Source organism: Myripristis murdjan, chromosome 17 (genome assembly GCF_902150065.1).
Source record: "Myripristis murdjan chromosome 17, fMyrMur1.1, whole genome shotgun sequence".
NCBI lineage: Eukaryota > Metazoa > Chordata > Actinopteri > Holocentriformes > Holocentridae > Myripristis > Myripristis murdjan.
This window is the reverse complement of record NC_043996.1, coordinates 17,625,826-17,646,077: the sequence shown is the minus strand read 5'-3', so window position 1 is coordinate 17,646,077 and position 20,252 is coordinate 17,625,826. Positions and strand designations below refer to the sequence as shown.

At 42.3% G+C, this 20,252-nt stretch overlaps 4 protein-coding genes across 6 annotated transcripts in view; all 4 read left to right on the top strand.

Annotated features, from left to right (window-relative positions):
* kcnab1b (potassium voltage-gated channel subfamily A regulatory beta subunit 1b) overlaps positions 1–1,372 on the top strand; it is a 49,860-nt gene extending 48,488 nt beyond the window's left edge. For both annotated transcript variants that reach the window (XM_030075225.1, XM_030075226.1), the window contains one exon: positions 63–1,372. In XM_030075225.1, the coding sequence (XP_029931085.1) occupies positions 63–152 (90 nt within the window). In that variant the 3' untranslated portion in view covers positions 153–1,372. The remainder of the gene's footprint in view (positions 1–62) is intronic.
* A 459-nt stretch (positions 1,373–1,831) lies between these two features.
* On the top strand, positions 1,832–14,050 carry pask (PAS domain containing serine/threonine kinase). 2 transcript variants are annotated; one of them, XM_030075311.1, is made up of 22 exons: positions 1,832–1,949; positions 2,367–2,591; positions 2,699–2,928; positions 3,035–3,205; positions 3,404–3,541; positions 3,695–3,829; positions 4,024–4,294; positions 4,689–4,870; positions 4,961–5,081; positions 5,226–5,324; positions 5,635–5,806; positions 7,100–7,332; positions 7,527–7,656; positions 8,045–8,637; positions 8,768–8,913; positions 9,146–9,313; positions 9,478–9,603; positions 9,710–9,844; positions 10,624–10,823; positions 11,980–12,113; positions 12,248–12,397; positions 13,290–14,050. In XM_030075311.1, the coding sequence occupies exons 2-22, from the start codon at positions 2,387–2,389 to the stop codon at positions 13,466–13,468; spliced, it is 3,918 nt and encodes a 1,305-aa protein (XP_029931171.1). In that variant the 5' UTR covers positions 1,832–1,949; positions 2,367–2,386; the 3' UTR covers positions 13,469–14,050. The 2 variants fall into 2 exon arrangements, with proteins under 2 accessions (XP_029931171.1, XP_029931170.1); XM_030075310.1 differs by having other exon boundaries at positions 4,961–5,090.
* Positions 14,051–14,688: 638 nt separating this feature from the next.
* Positions 14,689–17,405, top strand: mterf4 (mitochondrial transcription termination factor 4). The gene is made up of 4 exons (XM_030075185.1): positions 14,689–14,795; positions 15,132–15,579; positions 15,710–15,894; positions 16,536–17,405. Exons 1-4 carry the CDS (start codon positions 14,769–14,771, stop codon positions 16,932–16,934), a joined length of 1,059 nt encoding a protein of 352 aa, XP_029931045.1. The 5' UTR covers positions 14,689–14,768; the 3' UTR covers positions 16,935–17,405.
* Positions 17,406–17,519: 114 nt separating this feature from the next.
* On the top strand, positions 17,520–20,142 carry LOC115375698 (probable G-protein coupled receptor 148). Its single transcript, XM_030075186.1, has 2 exons — positions 17,520–17,658; positions 18,567–20,142. The coding sequence occupies exon 2, from the start codon at positions 18,682–18,684 to the stop codon at positions 19,639–19,641; it is 960 nt and encodes a 319-aa protein (XP_029931046.1). The 5' UTR covers positions 17,520–17,658; positions 18,567–18,681; the 3' UTR covers positions 19,642–20,142.
* Positions 20,143–20,252: the final 110 nt, after the last annotated feature.

Genomic DNA, 20,252 nt, shown 5'->3' with positions numbered 1-20,252 from the left:
AATATGATTTTGCAGCTGGCGAAATGAAAAACTGTGTTTTGTGTTGGTTTTGTGCACTGCAGGTAATTCCAAAGATGACAGCAGGAATCGCCTCGGAAGTGGATCATATATTGGGCAATCGCCCTCACAACAAAAGGGACTATCACCATTAGGATGAATCCCTTTTTGAGAACTATGCTCAAATGCTGATCAAAGCGCAGTCCTCACAGCCATGGCACAATAAATACGTGCCCAACTTTGCTTGTGTGAGCGTATGACTGTGTGTGTGAGACTGTGTCAGGTGTTCTGCTTGGCTCTTTGTTCCTATGAAGATCAACCAGTACTCATTATTGTAAATCGAGCTCCTTGATAAAGCATGCATGCTACAGCTATCTCAGCCAACCACTGAAACCAATCTAACCAACAGTTAGATGATCCGATGTGATTGTTACGGATGTGCAATTCTCTTCTGCTCCAAAAACTGTGTAGAGACTCCTGATCCACAAATCCACAGCAGCAAAAGATTAGATTATTAGCTGTGAATAATATTTCACAGATGACTGTGCAGCTATACTCAAATGACAATAGCATGGACCATTTTCTGTTCTGGAGAAGGACGTGCAGGTTGGGGGTTCGATGTAGTGAAACAAGAAATCTTTAGAGGCACTTATGTCCAAAGCGTCCCATACGCTGGGGGCAGTGCAGTCCCTGTATGTGATAAAGGAGGAGATGCACTAGACTGTACTCAGTGTACCAGAAATCTAGCTTTTTAGATGTTTGTGATGTGTGCAAAAACTCAATATGATGTTCAACTGGGCCGGATTGCAGTAGGCTGGATAATTTGCCAACACCATCCCTTGTAACTGGAGCTGACTTGTCAACATGATGAATTGTTTCAATATGGGATGGCCTGAAAATCTACTCCTAATCATGTTGCTAATGCCAAGAGAGCTACGTTTAACTGAAAAATATTTCAAAGCATCTGTATTGACTGTTATCTATTTTCCTTTATAAGCAGCTATGTATGTCAGATTAAGCATTTTCATCTCCTCATATATCAAGATTTTCATTTTTTATGATGCATAAGTTCAGTCCAGTGTACTTTCCTATTGTGTCCCTTAAACCCATTTTAATTTGGACTGTGCCAGACTTTCTGTCAATGATAATAATGTCTTATGCATTTAATTTGGGTTTGTGTTGTGGCTAAAACATTTGTCTAGTCAAAGTTGGGGAAATGTCTGTGTCCTCGGGGTAGCCTGAGGATTTTATAAACAAAGCCATGTAGCTAATGAAGAGCCTAACTAAAAATAAAACCCTTAGGAACCATATCCAGCCATGTATTGTTGGTGTTGTTCATCACATTTGTACATACAAATAAATAACTTGAAGCCTACCTGTTATGTGATATGCTCTCAACATGCAAATCCATGCACATTTTCTGTCAGTGTTACACAACTCCTCTAACTGGGTCAAGTAAATCAAATGCAAAAAAACAAAAACTATTTTACAGTTGAACATTACAGACCATAGAAACAAAAGTACGCTGCTGATATGGGAAGCGGGTTGTATATTATTATCATCATTAATCGCTAGACTTTTAGAATTAGACCTTTAAAAAACACAAAAGTAATCTGCTGCTTCTCTCATCACTTATCCCATCACTGCATAAATCTGCATAACAATTATTAGTTGATTGGAGAAACTTACGCACTCGCAACTTCGTTTCCATAGGAACGCAAACGGTCTCCAAAACACTCAGCTGTGTCAACCCCCAGGAGAAGCTCATTGGATAATTTACAGGAAACTCTACGAAGCGCGATATTTGATTGGCTGCGGGGACTTCCTCGAATAAAGTGGACCCGCGCCTGAAACCCGCGGTTTACAAAAGTGGCCGCCTGACGCAGCAGAATAGGCTTTGTTTATCGAGTGTAAACGTGGAGGAATGGTGTCGCCGTTTTGCTAAGGCTACGGTAAGGCCAATTACTTGTTAAAGTGGTTGAAGGTGCAGCGGCAGCCCTGCTTTCTCCGACCCAAACAGGGCAACACAGCATGTCGCTAGTGGTAGCAGACGCGCCGGCTAGCTAGTCAAACAGCGCAGAGGTGATAATGTTAACAAATGCCAGCTACGTTCCTTTGTCTGGCGTCAGACTTCACTACCAAACTATCAAACTCGTAAAGCCGTGCAGACCTTTCGACTAAGGTGGGCTAAAAGTTAAGCAGTCGCTAGCAGCTAATGTAACGTTAACCTTTTTATGTTTAACAGCATTGCGCCAGTCGGATAAATGTCCCTATTAACAAGCTAACCTAACTCCCCCATTACAATGATGCAAGACTTTGTCTATATGCTGCACTTTTGTGTAATAGTTGCCATGTATTGCCAATCCCAGCTGGATAACCAATAGCAGCAATGTCCGTGTGGGCTGAGGCTCGTTTCGGAGTGAACCAAAACATCAGAGATAAAGGAGACACTATTTGTGTGGTTCCCGACTTGTCCTTTGATCGCCTGGACGATGATTTTGACCTGAATAAATCCTACCCATGTTCTCGACGACCATTCCACAAGAGGGGCCTTCTGGCACTGCAGCGTCGTTGTTATCCTGGGTCAATGACAGGTGAGTGTTTTGCTGTGGAAAAATCTGGCACTGGTGAGGATAGCAAAAAAAAAAAAAAAAAAAAAAAAAAGCATATCTAATGACGTGTCACGATTTTTTGCCCACAGGTGAATGTTTGGACATTTGCAGTTCTGTAGCAACAAGAAACCTCCAAATCTCCAACCTGCATTCTGGCTCCCACATTTCAGCTGCATGTCTACCACTCCCAGCCTCTGTGTCAGAGACAGAGGAGAGCGTGTTAAGCCAGCTAATGTCTGGAGATTTTGGGCTCTCTGGATCCCCATCTGTGTTCAACCCAAATAAAGTCATCCTTAGTGTGGACCTTAAAACCAGAGAGGTACTTTATAAGCAGTTACTGAGAATTAATGGGGGGCTGCGTTGGCCAATCATGTGACATCACAATTACAGTTCATCCTCTCAATGTGTTTTTATCCCTTTTCCAGATCCTGTCTGCCAACGAGCAGGCCTGCAAACTGTTTGAATGTTCCACTAATGAGCTGATTGGGGAAAAGCTGTCCTTTGTTTTGAAGAAAACCAGCCAGGTCCTGGAAGGAGCACTGACAGAAGAGTATCTACAAGAAGATGGAACAGTTGCAACTGTGTCTGGAAAAGTGGTATGAAATGTTCAGTAAAATAAACTTTAAATAAACGGGTGCAGGACTGAAAAATATGTTTGAGCATATATAGCAATTATGCAATGACCACCCTCCCTCTCCCCCCATATGTTTGCTTCCTTAAACCACCAAATGTAAGAATATGTTTTTGCATGTTTAAGAGCATCTCTTTTTGTGATATGTTTGCTCGCCCTGTAGGTGGATGCTGTAACTGTATCTGGAGAGGTGCCTGTGTCAGTATGTACCCACAGACAGCTACATAATGGCACAGAGCATTGGCTTGTCATGTTGGAGCATGTGGAGAGAGTATCAGCCTTTGTGTCATTTTCACAAGATGTAAGTAAATCCCGATTTTGCTACTTTAGAATATTTATTCTCTTTTTTAACAATTCAAATTAATATTCCTGGTATAGGTTTTTAGTGGTCCTGATCACACCCTCACCTAGGTGTCAAAACAATGCCTTAAAACACTTTTGTTGCTATTTCTAGGGCAGTATCCTCACTTGTGACTTGGCATTTGCCCATCTGCATGGATACCACCAGCCCGAGGAGTTGAAAGGGCTGTCTGTTAAGGAGCTAATCCCCTCTTTACAAATTCCCCTTCACAGCCATGCATTGCCTAAAGTAAGTACACTTGAGAACTAAAACTGTCCCACTCAGCTATGGAAATGGCTTAATAAGTTCCCCTTTCAAGTTTCTGTGTATCAGTGTACTTCTTGCACAGTCATGTGATAAACAGAAAGTAAATGATATGACACATTTTAAGCTGAACAGATCCTTAAAGTCTGTCTTTTCTGACTTTGCTCTCCTTTCCTCAGATGCTGAGGGTTCAGAAAGTGTGTGGTAAAAGTAGAGGGGGAACATTAGTCCCACTGTGTATCAAACTACAGGGAGCAGTGGAATGCAGTAGACCCCAGCAGCAAAACAATGGGAGTAGTTGCACATATCCAACAGAGACTCTTGAAGGATCAGATGCAGAGGACAAGCAGCCACACTCTCCTCCTACCTCCACAGTGTGCAGAGAAGCAGCAGCAGCAGCTTTGCAGCCAAAGCACTGTGAGCAGTCTCATGGAAAAGAGCTGTCCTCTGGTAAGGTATTTAGCTCAGTGCTTTTCAGAGACAGTGCCGGGACCTAAGGATAGGTCACGGAGAGATTAAAATACATCCCACAGTATTCTGAAGAAACTGCCACCCAAAGCTAATGACTATTTTATGCTGCCAAAGCCCTCTCTAAGCCCTGCAATATAAGGTGCCAACTTATATATGAATAATGTGTGTGCTTGTTGCATTATAATCTCAAAGTAAAATTTGCTTAGTTTACCTATCCACAAGCAAAAAAAAAAAAAAATCAGCATAGGATAAATAAATGTTTTAAAAATGTGGGCCGTTAGCAAAAAAAAGTAAAGCACTAAGTTTACAAGCAGTATAAATTTATCAGAGTTGCTCTCACTAATTAGTGCATTTTCTGTGTCTGTGTATTCAGAAGTTAAAGAAGACAACATCATCCTGTCCCCCAGCTCTGCGCTAGTGTACTCTGGGACAGTTTGGGTGTTTGCTCCTCTGAGTAGCCTCCTCCTCCTCCACACTGATGGCTCAATCCGCAGCATCCACAACCACCTGGCTCTCCGTCTGTTTGGCTACAGCAAGGACGAGCTGTTGGGAAAGGTTAGCCAACGCACCAGCTGAACAAGGCTGTTAGGTCACCCACACGCCATCTTTCACTTCTGTCATTGCTGACTATTGTCATATCAACAGAGCGTCACGTTCTTGATGCCCGGTTTCTATGGATGGATGTGCAGCTTGGACAGGAGTGTCAGCCCCTTCTCTGATCCTCAAGAGGAGGTCATTAATATGGTCTCATCCAAACCCTCATCTGGTAATTTCAGTAAGGATTCATCTTGGTTTATCACATATTTCAACATGACATTGTTGCAATGCTGGTGTCTTGACACTAGTTTGAACTTTATTTGTTTATTTATTTATTTTCTCTAAATTATCTAAATCTCTATCTCTGTCACAGAGGCCTGTAGATACTCCAGTGGATCAAACCCCACTACTGGAAGTTTGGTCAGCCAAACTCGTCACACTCTTTCAGAGAGCGACAAACTTCAGGATAAAGGTTAGCTCTTATTTGTATCTCCACAAAAGTTCATCGATATAGATCATGGGCCTTTTGCTACTTTTAGTAATTACCGTATGCCACTACACTGCAGAAATTATTTTTCTGTTTAATGTATCATTGTAGTTTGTTTATGTTTAGTCTGCATTTGTACAGCACTAACTGAATGCAATATTTTTAAGGTCCTGATGTGTTTCAAGCCAGAATTATGTAAGCGTCTTGTAATGTGTCAGCACCAAAGTCAATCTCGTCCACTTGTTGTTATAAGTGACTCTGATTTATCTGTTTACTTCTTTCTCGTGCTCCCTAGACCCGTCCTCGCTGGTGGCCGGGGACATGGCCATGGTGCATCAGGCTGTCCTGGGTAGAGGCTCCACAGGGAGAGGCAGGATTTTCACCGGAACAAGTGCCAGGCTAGACAAACAGGGCAGTGCTCCTTCCACCCTGTCCCCTCCTGCTGTCACCTCCACACCTATGGTTACGTGAGTAGCATTCTACTACATGTCTGTACTCCCTTGTGTCATGTAGGAGCCACAGGGCTTTGCAAACAGCTGAATATTTTATACCCAAAAACCAATTTACTCTCCTTGTCTGAGAAGAAAAAAATGACACTAGGTATGCATTGTATAGGCAAAAAAACATCTGAATTTGAATTATATACCAAATATTTGTGTTACTTTTGAAATTGAAATTTACATAGAAAAATACATTTTAAACTATCCTTATGTAGTGTATGGCTCTATTCAATCTTAGAGGCAGGTTGTCCTTTATTTGGAAAATAAAGGACAACCTGCAAATTTACTGTCAATCCTCCAAAAGTTACTGTAGCAAGATGTGAGTGCTTAGGAGACGCAGTGGAGTGCAGATAAAGTTAAACTGCCCTCCAGCCAGGAAACAGAGCACTGGTAAAAAGGTTGTTGTCCTTTGTCTCTGAGCAGCCAGTTTCACTGCAGTATTTGTCAAGCATGAGGCACACACAATCAGCAGTGTTTAAAGCACAGCCTTGCCAGGGTCAAATAACACTTGTTTTCTTTGTCTGGATTATTGGCAGCTGCTACTTTGTGGGGAGGGAGGTTTGACAATATATGCGATACATCACTTTTGCCAGGATATTGCTACAGCCTGACACCTTTTGTAGAGTTGAGTATGAAATCATGTATTGTCAGTTGTTTTGAAAAGTGTGATATGGGCTACAAACTTGTAGAATAGATGGGTTATTGTTCAAGTAAATTAAAACTGAATGTTGAGAGATTAAATTTCTCACAGGGAAACACAATTTCATTTCAGAAAGAAATCAGATTAACATCACAAAGTTTTGATGATTTGGTGCTCCTGAAGAGCAGCTCTAAAAGACCTGCACTCTCACTTGGTTATTTTTCAACTGCTGCAGCTAAGTTACATGAATCAAATAGTTTGTTCAGCATTTCTCTTAGTTATGCCAACACTATGCTACCACAGCACTTTTATGTTAAAAGATGAAGTTTCAGCCAGCATAGTTTCTCTCACCTCAATCACTCACCCCCAGCTCTGCACCTAAGCCCTTATAAAGTGTCATTGCATTTGTTTATTGAGCATATGTGATGTCATCACTATTTATCAAATAATTTCTATAACTTTTCTGCCTCCAGTGCGCACAAAAACTTTTTGGAATATGGAGAAAGTTTCATCATAATTTCCAATCTCCATTCAGCATTTTTAATTTGATTATTTCATTCGAAGATGATCTTGATTTGCATAAATACACTTGGACAGAAGCCCAGTTATTGTTTCCACAGGGCTAATGACACTACGGAGCTGATGGAGGCAGCGGCCCAGGTTGCTCCCTGCTGTAGCCAGTTAGACAGTGCCGACACCACCCAGGCACTCCTCCAGACTTTTCTCTTGGTGGAACCTCCAGACGAGGACACCTGCTGCCCGGCCCCAACCAGACCTTCACACCACAACCCAGAATGTCAGCTTGGTAGTGCAGTTCAGAGAGAGAGTCTCTCACTCATCAACAGTATCCCAGGTATGAGGTGGCTACATTGTTGTAAGAAATACTAACACCATACATAGGTAAACATATGCATATGCAAAAATTAGAAACTGTTGCATGAAATGATTTCATAAATATATTGAGAAACGGCAAAAGGGCAGTCTGTTACGAAAGTGTATGGGGCTTTTTCCATTGAATGTTTTTAATTTTCCTTTCCTGTTCTTCAGATACTCCCACTCAGGATGAACATCCCATACCAAGACTGGGTGACAACTCCCCTAATCTTGGCAAAGACCAACACTCACATCACTCTGTTCTGCAGGACTCGAGCTTTGAGGTGATCTCCATGGAAAGCAGGTGAGAGGACAGGACACAAAGCTTTGCTGTGTCTTTGTATGTGACATTTTACTCAGCCAATAATTGTTGCAGTACCTTATCTCTCTTAAGATTTTTTGGCATTTCTGCTTTATTTGATCATGACTTTAGAGATAGAGACAGGAAAGGCAGGGGAGAGACAGGGAAGAGAAAGGGTCTGGGCTGGATTTGAATCCGGGCTGCTGTGATAAGGACATAGCCTTGATAGGTGTTACTTGCTCTACCAAGTTAGCCAGCACGGTGCTCTTCTTGTTAAACTAATCCCATCTGAATAAGTCTTTAATCTGAGAAGGAGCAGTTTACTGCCAATCTAGCTCCCATGGATCGTTGCTCATTGTTCTGCTCAATCTGATGGGAATCACTTTTCCAGGTCTTCCTCTGGCTTCTGTGAGAAGTTTGCTGGTCATGGTGGTTCTGGTCCTGGCCAGGCAGAGGAGTCCCACAAAATAACCCAAATCATGGACTCAGCCAGCTGCTTCCTCGATCTCAACACCAACGGCGACCTGGTGACACGGGCCTTGGCTGACCTAGACCTGAGCGGTAGTGTAGAACTACCCAACGGCAGAGATTATACTGACGATAACCACCACTCCCTGACATCCTGCGATACAGCCGAGCTCCTGCGCACCCCCTCCCCATATGTTGTAGAGCCTGACCATGAAGCAGAGCCTGCTGGGAATGCGAATGCTGCTGTAGACACCAAGAACAGTGTGTTGAAGGAGGAAGAGCAAAGGGCGCAGGAGCAGATGGAGCAGAATCAGTGGGCAGTTCTGTCATCAATTGACACTGGTCAGGTTGCCTGTATGCAGATGAATGGAGGTATGCGGCTACAAACAGACATTCCTGCCACATCTACCCCTAAGAAACAGAAGGAGAATGAACTCACCCTGTCCTCAGACACTAAGGAAATTCTGGAGGGGCGATTTGAAGGAAGTGCGTACCACAGAGATGGCACCAGAATAGGTTGGTAACAATGTAGAGTTTACCGCTATTGTGTTTCCCAGATGAAAAAAAGCCCATATTATGCATTTAACCTTTCTGCCTGCCACTACTCTCTCTCTCTCTCTCTCTCTCTCTCTCTCTCTCTCTCCAGATGTGCAGTGTGATGTGTGCAGGGCTGACCTCCCTGATGGCAGCTCTGTGTTCTGTGTGTGGATAAGCAGACCTAGCCAGCAGGGGGAGCTGTTGCAAACTGATAGCCAGTCGCTGCATGATGCGTCAGGGGCCAGCTTAGGAGAGGTCAGTGGCAGTAAAGGCCTTCAGTGATAGTTTAATAATACAAATGTATTTCTCTATCTAAACATCAAAAGAGATGTAGCCATTTCCCAAACAGCCAGTTTAGTTTCTATCTGTATACTGCAATGTAGTTCAGTAAAGTTCTATTTGTCTGTCTTTCTAACTATCATATGTCTACCTGTATCTCTCTTGTTAGCTATATGTATTTATTCAGCTCATTCCTTTGTTCAATCAGAGGATTTCCGAGGCCAGTCATGGCGAGGCTCTGCGTTCCACCATGGATCTAGAGCGGTCTCGAGCCTGTGACGGACAGTTTGAAGAAGATTACCAGCCACTTAAAGCTATGGGTAAAGGAGCGTTTGGCTTTGTCTGGAAGGCATTACGGCGATGTGATGGACAAGAGGTAAGATAGCGCCTTAATTTTATGTATAAAGACATTCCCACTCTCTCTGTGTACAGTGTATATCATTTCTTCATAAAAGTACTGGATATTTTAGTATCTAAAATAGTTTTTGCAAGGCTATATCATGGTGATAATATGGCCTGCACTGTTTTTATGATTCACAGGTGATAGTTAAGTTCATCAAGAAAGGCATGATTGTGAGTGACTGCTGGGTGGATGACCCCATGCTGGGCCGAGTCAGCCAGGAGATTGCCTTACTGACGCGGGTACAGCACCATAATATCGTCAAGGTAACTGGGTTGTCACAGTAAACATTTAAGACATTATACATGATTTTACACCTTTGCATCTATTAGATTAAATCCCCTTCCTTATACATGTATACAATGTCACCAGGTTCTGGAGGTGTTTGAGAATGGGAGTTACTTCCAGATGGTGATGGAGAAACATGGAGACGGTCTGGACCTGTTTGAGTTCATAGACAAGCAGCCACGGTTGGATGAGCCCCTGGCCAGCTACATCTTCAGACAGGTACATGGCCAGGAGACCGCATGTGATGAGGAGACTGAAATTTAGGGTGCTTACATATATACAATATGATTGCTTTAGTCCAATTAAGGTGTAAAGTTGCTATTTTGTTACAGTTTTGAGCCAGCACTGTTAAGTGAACCAAAATTTGTAAAGAAATGACACAGGATTAAACAGGGTGATCATCTATTGGACAGAAATTTTACAAGGGGAAACTTTCTTGCAATATCCCAATCACAGATAACAGCATATTGCAACAAAAGAACAACATTGGAGCAATGGAGCAAGAACAGCATAACAACATACACCTCTGTATTTTTGTTTCCACAATAAATTATGAAATACTGTTGTCAGCTCATAATTATAGAAAAGACACACTCATTTGCCAGAATCATTTTGACAGCCCTGGCAGCTCTGTCTGGCCAGGAGCTTCAGGTGTAAACATCTGCTTTCAACCCTCAATGCACAATGGATTGTATTTTTGTTTGATACCATTCTGATTTGCAACAAACCATATCATGGTTCACTTATTTATGTGAACCAAGACTTTTCAGGCAGACCGTGGCTCACTGTTTTTTTTGGGGGTTTTTTTTTTGTCTGCACCAGAGTTCGAATACGTGCTCTCACCTCTCCCAACAAACTAAACCATCAGAATAAATGACCCATGGTCCGATTTAAAAACAGACCAAGTTGAATTAGGTCTGAAAAGCCCCCCTTAGTAATGCAGAGTAAAATGTGGTAATGTGTCCCTTGTTTAACTTCTGATTCCTTCCCTCTGTCAGCTGGTGGCAGCTGTGTTTTACCTGAGGGCGAAGAACATCCTCCACAGGGACATCAAAGACGAGAACATCATCATCGACAAGTGTTTCCACATCCGACTGATAGACTTTGGCTCTGCTGCCCTGCTGGCTCCAGGGAAGCTCTTCTACAATTTCTGTGGCACACTGGAGTACTGCTCCCCTGAGGTGCTCCAGGGAAATCCGTACGTACAAAATATCAATTTATTTATTGTATTTAAATATCTGGGGCTAGGGGATGATGTGAGGGAGGTTGGTACGAGGGCTGAAAATTAATTGAAAAATTCTCCAAATCCAGATATGGCCAAGTGCAATATCCATAACACCTGCAAGTTTTTGATAAAGGTAAAATATTTGATAAAACATTGTTGTAAATAAAATATGCTGATATCGATCAAGATTCCAGATGTAAGAAAACAGACCCCAGCAAAAATCACACATAATCATTTAAAAGCCTTCTCAGTGAAAATGAACATTAGAATAAAAAAAATTATCCCATTAAAATTGTGGATCATATCACAATCACAATATCTGTAAAAATTAAATGCTTCGTGTTTTTTTTTTTTTTTTTTTTTTTTTAACATATTGTTTCCGCCCTAGTTGGTACCCTTTCCGTATTGAAAAGATATTTTGTGACAGTTGTACTTGAGCTGAATAGTTTAATTGCAATATTATCTAAATCATACTATGGCCAAGTTCAATATCCAAATCACCGGAGCTGTAATTTTTGACAAAGATAAAATGTGTGACAAAATACCATTCATGAAAGAAGTATTGTGGTGCTACAGAGATGCCTTGGCCTCCAAACCACATTTTCCAAACTTAAGAAAACACCTTTGATTGGCACAGATCCTAGCAAAAATCACATTATTATTCATTTTAAAATGAAAATTAGCATATAGAAATGATTAGTGCGTAAATGCAATATGTCAAAATTATTGCGATTTGATTTATTTATTTGTACTACAGTATTGGTCAGCTCCAAGTTAAATCCATCTGTACAGATATTTTAGATAAAATCAGTAGTAAAATAGAATTTGATGTCCTACACTCCTTCTTTGTTGTATTTTAAACATTTTACAGACAGCACAAAATCTGGCTGCAGAATCTAGGCCAGATCACTGTTTTCCAGCCCTCTGTGACATTTATTGCATGTTTTACAATCTATAATCAATAAAGAATATATTGCCAGCCATGAATTTTGATAAGATGTTCATCGATTGCAATGTAACTAACGAACGAGGTCACCTCAGGTTTTGCCTTTGAAAACATATCATATTTTATTGCTGCTGTATTGATTCTGTGCCTTTGCTCCGCCTCTCTGTTGGTGCTGTTGTGTAGATATGAAGGTCCAGAGCTGGAGATGTGGTCTCTGGGTGTGTTACTGTACACACTGCTGTTCAGTGAGAATCCTTTCTGTGGTGTGGGAGAGATCCTAGAGGCCAAATTCAAACCCCCCTTCCCTGTCTCCCAAGGTATACTGCTGTTTGTCACCAACAGAACAAAGCTCTGTCACATTATCACTGACTGTCACACAGCGAATACTTTCCCTTCCCAAAGAGTTTTTATTCACAACTCGCTGCTGTGCTTCCTTTGTTGGTTCTCCCAGAGCTTCATGGTGTGTTATGTGGGCTGCTGCACCCTGATCCTGACCAGAGGATGACTCTGGACCAGCTGCTGCTGCAGTCCTGGATCAGCCAGCCCATCTTCCTGGCAGAGTACAGCTGGAGCGAGGTGTTCCCCGAGAGTGACAACCATGGTGAGGAGATCACTCTCTCACCACCCGGGCTAGACCAGCTCGGGCTTTTTATTAAATGCCAGATATCAGCCAGCTGTGTTGTGCACCTCTGGTATACGAACAAGGTTCCTCATTCTCCAACATCTGCACACAGAGTCTGTAAAATCTGGAATGAAATTTCTTTGTACATTAAAATACATTTCAATCTTTAAATGAAGGATTAATTACAGTTTTCTGACCACCTCATACTCAGGCTGTTTCACTCCGCATTACATAGCTGCTAATTAATTTGAAATAATGTCATTAGTATGGGTTTTGGTTCAGTGTTTTAGCATCATGTGACAATTTTAAGGCCTAATGAAATGGACACTTAACGTCTTGATTTGATTAATTTCCTGTTAAACAGGATGTTTGGGTGCAGGGAGGGATCATTCACAAGTACAAACCAATAGGACAGATCAGACCCCTAACCCAATAATACATCAGTTTGGGAGAAAAACAGTTTTAATTGTAGGGGTAGGTGGATGAAAGTTTTTTTTTTTTTTTAAAGATTTTATGAAAGGTTTTATTGGCTGAAATTTTAATTTACACCCAGTAGTGTAAGATGATGTCACTATTTGAAGTGCTCTGTTTTATAGAAAGTAGTCATGTGAGTTCATTTTATGTGGGCTTTAATTAAAGTTTCACAGTCATTTCAATATAGCAAAGAATGAAGTTATTAAGGAAACACTGAATCATTTTTTTTCTCATGAAAATAGCCAAATTTAAGAATTAATAATGTCAGTACATCAGCACAGTTGTCAGTTGTAAAAGGCAACACACAGAATCTGTCATCTCCTATCGCTGCATCAAACCTTAAGGTGACAGACTGGAGTGGAGGTAGTTGTTCTCACGGCCCTCTGTCCCATGACAGGCTCGCCACAGCGCCAGGAATCCAGTCCCGTAGCATACATCGGACAGGGCTTGTTCCCCGATGTGGGTGATGAGACTCTTCCTGATGATGATGACGAAGAGGAGGAGGAAGATGAGGATGAGAGGAGCTCGATGGTGGCCTTGGAATCTGAACTCCAGAAATACCTCTGCGATGACTGAAAACTATAATCTCTTTGCTTGTCGCTGTGTGGAACCCAACCGTCCGTCCGTCATTTAAACTGCAGAGGTGGAAGGAGCCTTAGAGAGGAGATGTGGTGTAAAAATCAAGGAAGACAAGCCTCTGCCGGTCTGAGGCAAAACAAAGCTTTAATCTGACTCTTTAGACAGAGAAGATCAGAGACATGGATCTTTTACCTTTATATTGGATTTGCTACTAAATATAATTATCACACTATTGGCTGGGAAAGATGTCTGTGTTAATTGATTGCTAAGCGCACCACAGGAAGGCATAAGCATCACATTATACCAGCATTTTTTTTTTTTTATTGAGTTCATTAGTTTTATTTAATTTTTGAAGTGGGGAAAATTTTAAAGCAAAATGTTAGCTTTGCTGCTTGAGTTGTTAAGCTCAGAGAAGCAGAGTTGAAGGGAAGCCTTTTCTTTCTCCAGCTTTCATTTAGGAAGTGTATGTCTTTATATTCATGTTTTTAAACCTCAAGGTTTTTCATTCAAAATTGTAAGTATATTTACAATATTTTATCTATTTATTGTGTTGCACATGAATAAATATTTTGGCACAAATTTGTCTTTTTCTTGTGTGATTATATTGTTTCATTTTCTTAATGTGAAACAATTCACTGCAAGGACCTAACTACATGATTTTTGCATGTAGGGCACAAACAACTCCAAAAATACCAAGTGCTCTCGTGTGTGTGTGTGTGTGTGTGTGTGTGTGTGTGTGTGTGTGTGTGTGTGTGTGTGTGTGTGTGTGTGTGTGTGTTTTAATGGTTCTTAAAGTAGTCTAGTATAACAAATACACCACTTACCTCACTACCAAACAATGGGTCTCAAGCTTTATTAATCCTCTCTGTGAGCATTAGAGTATATTGGGCCTTGTGTAAACCAGTATTATCAGTTAATGCCTGATAAAACGATGGATTGTAAATTTTATACTGTTTGTGATGACCACAACATTTGTGTAAGATAAAAATGACAGCTTTTTTTTATTATTATTATTATATTTTCTTTTTTAAGGATGGCTGTGTCATGAATAACATCCTGTCAATCATCAGTCATTGCACTACACTCCAGGATATTTTATTCTTTTTTTGTTTTAGGTTTCGAAATTTTTGGTAGCACATGAAACATACAGGAATTTCTTTCATGTCGAAGGTTTTAGAAAACTGACTCCACTGTTGTGTAGGAAAATACCGATAAAGTTCAGGCTTTGTTTTCCTGCCGGAACCCTTATGCTCATGCCCACATTTGCAAGACGGAAGTATTTTCACGACGGACAAGCATGAATACACGAGCTGCGGGACGTCAGGTGAACTTTGCAGCTTTAAAACCCTTCATTTGAGTTTTTTTTTTTTACTTCACTTGAATGATTTTAAAGTGGTATTATCATATATAATCATGTCATGTTATTAAAATATTGTAGCAACGTTTACGGTCCAAGTTAGCACGCCGGCAAACTGCCTCCATAACCTTGATTTCTGCTCACTTCAGCTAACCTTATCATACTTCTTACGCCTTTTCCTCTTGTGTTGTGTCATTTGTGAGGTTTTGACTTTTCAGCTAAGTGATAGGGTTTTCCTTCATAAGGGAAAGCTTTGGGATAATTTTGCTGTTCATGTTTACAGCCTCCTTGTCTCCTTTGCAGGCTGTTCAGTGGATCCTGAGAATTGCCACCTCCCCCGTACGCAGCTCAGTCCAGCCTGGCAGACGTCATGTGTGGCTCCTGCAGCCGCCCTCCACGGCGTGCAGGCTCCTCTGCTCCTCCACCGGCCAGAGCCCCCTGCAGTCAGCGCCGCACAACCACAAACCTGCAGCCTTCCCCAGGCAGCCGGTCACTGAGCTCTCCCGCTGCGCTCTACTCGACATGGGCTTCACCGACATCCAGGCAGAGGAGGTGTACGAGACCGTGTCCAAAGCCAAAGGAGCGAATGCTTCGAAACACGCCCTCTCCACGCTCACAGCTCTGTTCGTCCTCGGCCTCAACCCCTCCACCGTGCTCAAGATGCTGCAGAAAAGTCCTGAGCTTTACGGTGTGAAGGACTCGCAGCTCCACCAGCGGATTGGCAACCTGCGGAAACTGGGTCTAGTGGAAGGTGTGAGATTATGCACAACACCATTTATTTTCACACTTTTAAAAGAGTGGGTAAAGGAAGTGTGGTTCATATTGATAATCATTATTTAGTGAATGGTCTAAGTGTATTCCAACACTGTGTCTCCCCTCAGGCAGTCTGCAGAGAGTGGTGGTCCATCACCCTCAGATCCTGACCATGCCTGTGAAGAGAATCAAAAATGTGGTGATCTTTCTCAGAGAGAAGTGTATGTTCACCGGCCAGCAGGTCACAGACATCCTCCGGGACAGTCCAGCCGTAGTGGAGGAGAACCCGGCTCAGCTGGAGTACAAGTTCCAGGTCAGAGTTTAGATCTAATTGGAGAGGGGCTACAGAATTGGTGCTGATGTTGTCACACTGACAACAGGTCTTTTTGTTACATATTGCAATCAAAGCATCAACAAACAGAAATAAATATCATTGAACTTAATATGTCTTTTAAGAGATGAGCCGCTCTTGTGTAGGTCCACACAGCTGTCGACTTTCCTAAAACGTGACAAAATATCGTAACTCCACCCTGCAACAGAGGTGCTGACAAGGACACACACCAAGTTGAGGCACAGACCAAGAAATACTGAGAGTTAAAAACAAATAAATGAACTGCACTCTCATCCCTTATGGCTTTTTTTTTTTTTTTTTTTTAAATTGGCTATCGATGTTTCAGCATGAGCACTTTGATGCCATGGGAAAGTCTATTAAAAACAGACTTAATGGATGACTGTGCAGCAAATTTGTTTTTTTAACTCTCTGCCATAGGACATTGTAGAGGGATTTCAGCTGATGTGACCCTCATGCAGATCCACAGCTCCTGGGCAGAAGTAGCTGTGAACAAGGCGGCACAGCATCGTGTGTTCCTGAGAACTGATTATTCGGCTACTGACACACCCGACCGTGTTGTCTGTGTTGTTTGTAACAGCGTGCGTTCTCCCGTCTTTCCACAGTACGTCTACTTTCGCATGGGTGTCAAACAGGCCGAGATGGTGAAGTCCAGGCTGTTCCGCTTCACTCTGGACGAGGTGCGCTCCAGACACTGTTTCCTGGAGCGCAGGGGCCAGTACCAAACCCCGGACAAGAAAGGGCAGACGATAATCATCAACCCCAAACTCAACGACATCCTCTGCGCGGACCAGGCAGCCTACCTCACAGACATTGCCAAGGCGTCGGCAGAAGAGTATGATGTGTTTCAGAAACTGATGGTGAGAGAATGGAAGGAGGAGGACCAGCGGCAGAGTTACACCGAGGATGACAGTGATGATGATGAGGAGGAGGGAGAGGAGCATAATGAAGAAGATGAGGAGACCGGAGGGAGGAGTGGATACATGAAGAGGAGAAAGAAATGAGAGTGAGGGATGGACTGGGAGAAGAACATTTACAGTTATTATCCTGGCAAACAGATCCAGTGTTGTCTTTTGTCAAGCTGTGTCATTGGCAGCGTGTGCCCAGTTCAAACAGTAAACAAATGTGGTGGTTACTCCCGCCTGTTTTTTTTTTCCCTCTCTCCTGATCTCCTTGATCCTCCTGGCCACACGCCCTTGTTATCCATCACAATAGCAGGTTAAATGAACAGTGACGGATAACTGCATATTGCATCATTATTATCATGGCCTCATCAGGATACTAGATGTGACAGTGTCAGCTGGGTGATAAGTAGCACACATTGTATTCATAAATTACAACGTGCTGTTGTCAGAAGCTTAATTGCCTTTAATATAATAGTTGATGGAACGGGAAAAAATGCAGTGGAAAAAGTGAGCCTAATCTGTTTGAGCGAGTTTTTTTTAATGGTTTTAATAAATCTGATTTGAAACTTATTAGTGGGTGGACATGAAACAGGTAACAATACGAGGACCAGCTACGAGGTTTTAAGCACCACCCTGTTACTATGCGATAGCCAAGTGGCCATAGCCTTCTGCATCCCTGTATTATCTCTATGAGTCAACAGTGAGTACATCAGCAGATAAGGCCAGCGAGTGGCTAGAGTCGCACAGAGCAGCCATCGATTTGTTGAGGCATTAAGTCTAATGGATGAGCAACACGCGGAGGGTTGTCTGCGCTGGACATCGGGTAAGAAAACTCACCCAGGCTGTGTTTGTTACTGTGAGGGGAAATGATTTCAACCAAACGCCACCTTTGGTCAATCAATAGTTTGTCAGTAGATGTGTCTGTGCCGTGTTTGAAAAGAATCGAGTGATTTTGGAGCCTTTTTTTGAGGGTTTGAGCGTGGAGTGAATGCTGAGGGCCATGTAGTTGTATGTATGTAGAGGCTAGCAACATTGTCATAAGTGGTTTTTGCTATAAAGAATTAAAAATTCAAGAAATAGTGACTCCTGCTTTGACACCTGATAGTGCATCTTAAGGCTAAAGGTGTACATATTTAAAGCCAATGAAATAATTGAATGAAAACTACAAGTAACAGATGTAATGTCTATATTTAAAAGTATGGTCAAAATAAATATTGTGTAATAATATTTGTATTACTGGATTCAGTTTTCATTTGCAACATACCATTCCAGGAACAAAGTCCGTTGTTATGTACCATGTTTCATATTTGAATTTTGGGTAGGTGCGCTTTGCTCATTTGAATACCTACAGCAGCTATTAATTGTTAAATGAGTCCTCTCCCTATAATCTAAACTGAGCAGCAAAGGTTCAAACCTTTAGTACAGCGATATGATGAATATGTTTGTTTTGGCTCCCCAATAGCTACTGCATTGCCAGAGCTATTCCTAAGGGCTCAGTGTAAAGCTCCTATACATCTGGAAACTTGTCTTTGCTCACAGTGTGTTATTCATTGTGGTTGTCATAAAATAGTCATAACATAATTTGCGTACTTTCACTAGGAAAATTATGCTACATAATTTTCCTAGTGAAAGTTGTAAAGAAAGCCATCAGGGCATCAACAAAATATGTTACGGAGTTGTTTAGTTTAATTCTAGATAATACCAAGTCTTGTTTGTGTCTGTCATCCACAGAAAGCTACTGGAGGAAGCACAAGTCAGGCATCAGTTTCACAGCCAGACAAAAATTTTACACACAAAAGACTAGAGCACTTGGCAGCATCCATATATCCCAAATCCCAAAGACAAAATGACATCACCAATAAAAATGGCAAACATCACGCTGGAATGGGTTCAGACTCTGCAGAGGTGGCATCTACAGCTGTTCCTCATCCCCACTGCCCTTGTCACCCTGGCCACCTTGCTGACCAGCCCTGTCCTAATGGCGTGCATCTGTCTGTCCCGCGCTTTGCGTCAGGAGACCCGCTACCTGTTGGTGGCCAACACCCTGGCAGCAGATTTGATCTTCCTCATCCTTAACCTGACGAAAGTGTTGTGTAATACCTTGACAGCGGAGATGCCCTGGCGCCTTTGTGAGCTGCTCACAGCTGTCACTGTCACCACCCATAGCTGTGCCATTCTCACCGTCACCCTCATGGTAGCAGACACCTTTGCGGCAGTACGCTGGCCTCTCCATTACCGTGAACTGCTGCCGCCTGCACGCACCCACTGCATTCTGCTGGTGGTGTGGGCGGTGGCAGCCCTGTACCCCTTTTCCCTGGTGATTATGATGGAGGTGGGGAGGGAGAGCCCCCCTGAAAAGATGTCTGTGTGTCTGGTCCTCATTTCCCTCGGCTTCATAGAGGCCAAGAACACAGTTGGGGTCCACATTTACTTCTTCGTAGCAGCAACAGTCTGCATCTTGCTTATTTTGTACTGCTACATACGGCTCTACATGGTGACTAAGACCCATGGTATCTGGCAAAGGCGTTTCTCCAGAGCCCGGGTCACGTTACTGGCCCACGGCGTCCTGCTCCTGCTCTACTTCGCCCCGGGCGCGCTCTTCACTGTGGAGCTCTACCTGTTAAAGACTGATGGCATTGGTCAGGACGTCCATGTGTGGATCAACACAGTCAATATGTGTATTTTCATGTTGTTGCCCAGGCTGTTTGCTCCTTTCCTGTATGGCATGAGGTACAGGGAAATCTCTGATACCCTGCTGCAACTGCTACACCGACACAGGCAACTCAGTCAGGTCACAGTGCCTTAAAAGACACACTGGAGCAGCCTGTCACTCACATGCACTGATCTTTGAGATAAAAACTTACATTTCAGCTTGACCAAATAATTTACATGAAATCCAAAGCTCTTGTGATTTGCATATTTCAGTTGTATGCATATTATCCAAGTTGCACTCCTACAATGAAGAGGAAATTGCCTTTTCCCATGTTGTTTTTCATGAGGTTTGTTGTTTAATATTGCATGCCTTACGGCTATTGTAAGATATAATTGTTTATGTAAAGACGTCACTTGAGTTATTTTCATATGCACTGTATTTTTTAGTGGTTTTATTTAAAGAAAAATAATTTAAAAAAGGTCACTTGAGTTCTTTGTCGGCTTTTTTTAAGGGGGCCTTGTTACTGGTTACTGTTGTATGGGTCCAAATGCAAATAATATCCTGAATTCTGTTGCTGTCCAAGCTTTTGTCTACCTGATTCTTGTCTTGAGCGGTCATTAAAACCAAAATAGATATGTCAAATAAACTCTACCAAACAAATATGCATGATGTCATCATTATATAATGTAAAAGCCTTGTAGAACCTATCAGTCAGGGTCAGTTTTATGACCACAGCAACAAGCACTTAGCTCCATTTTCCCCCA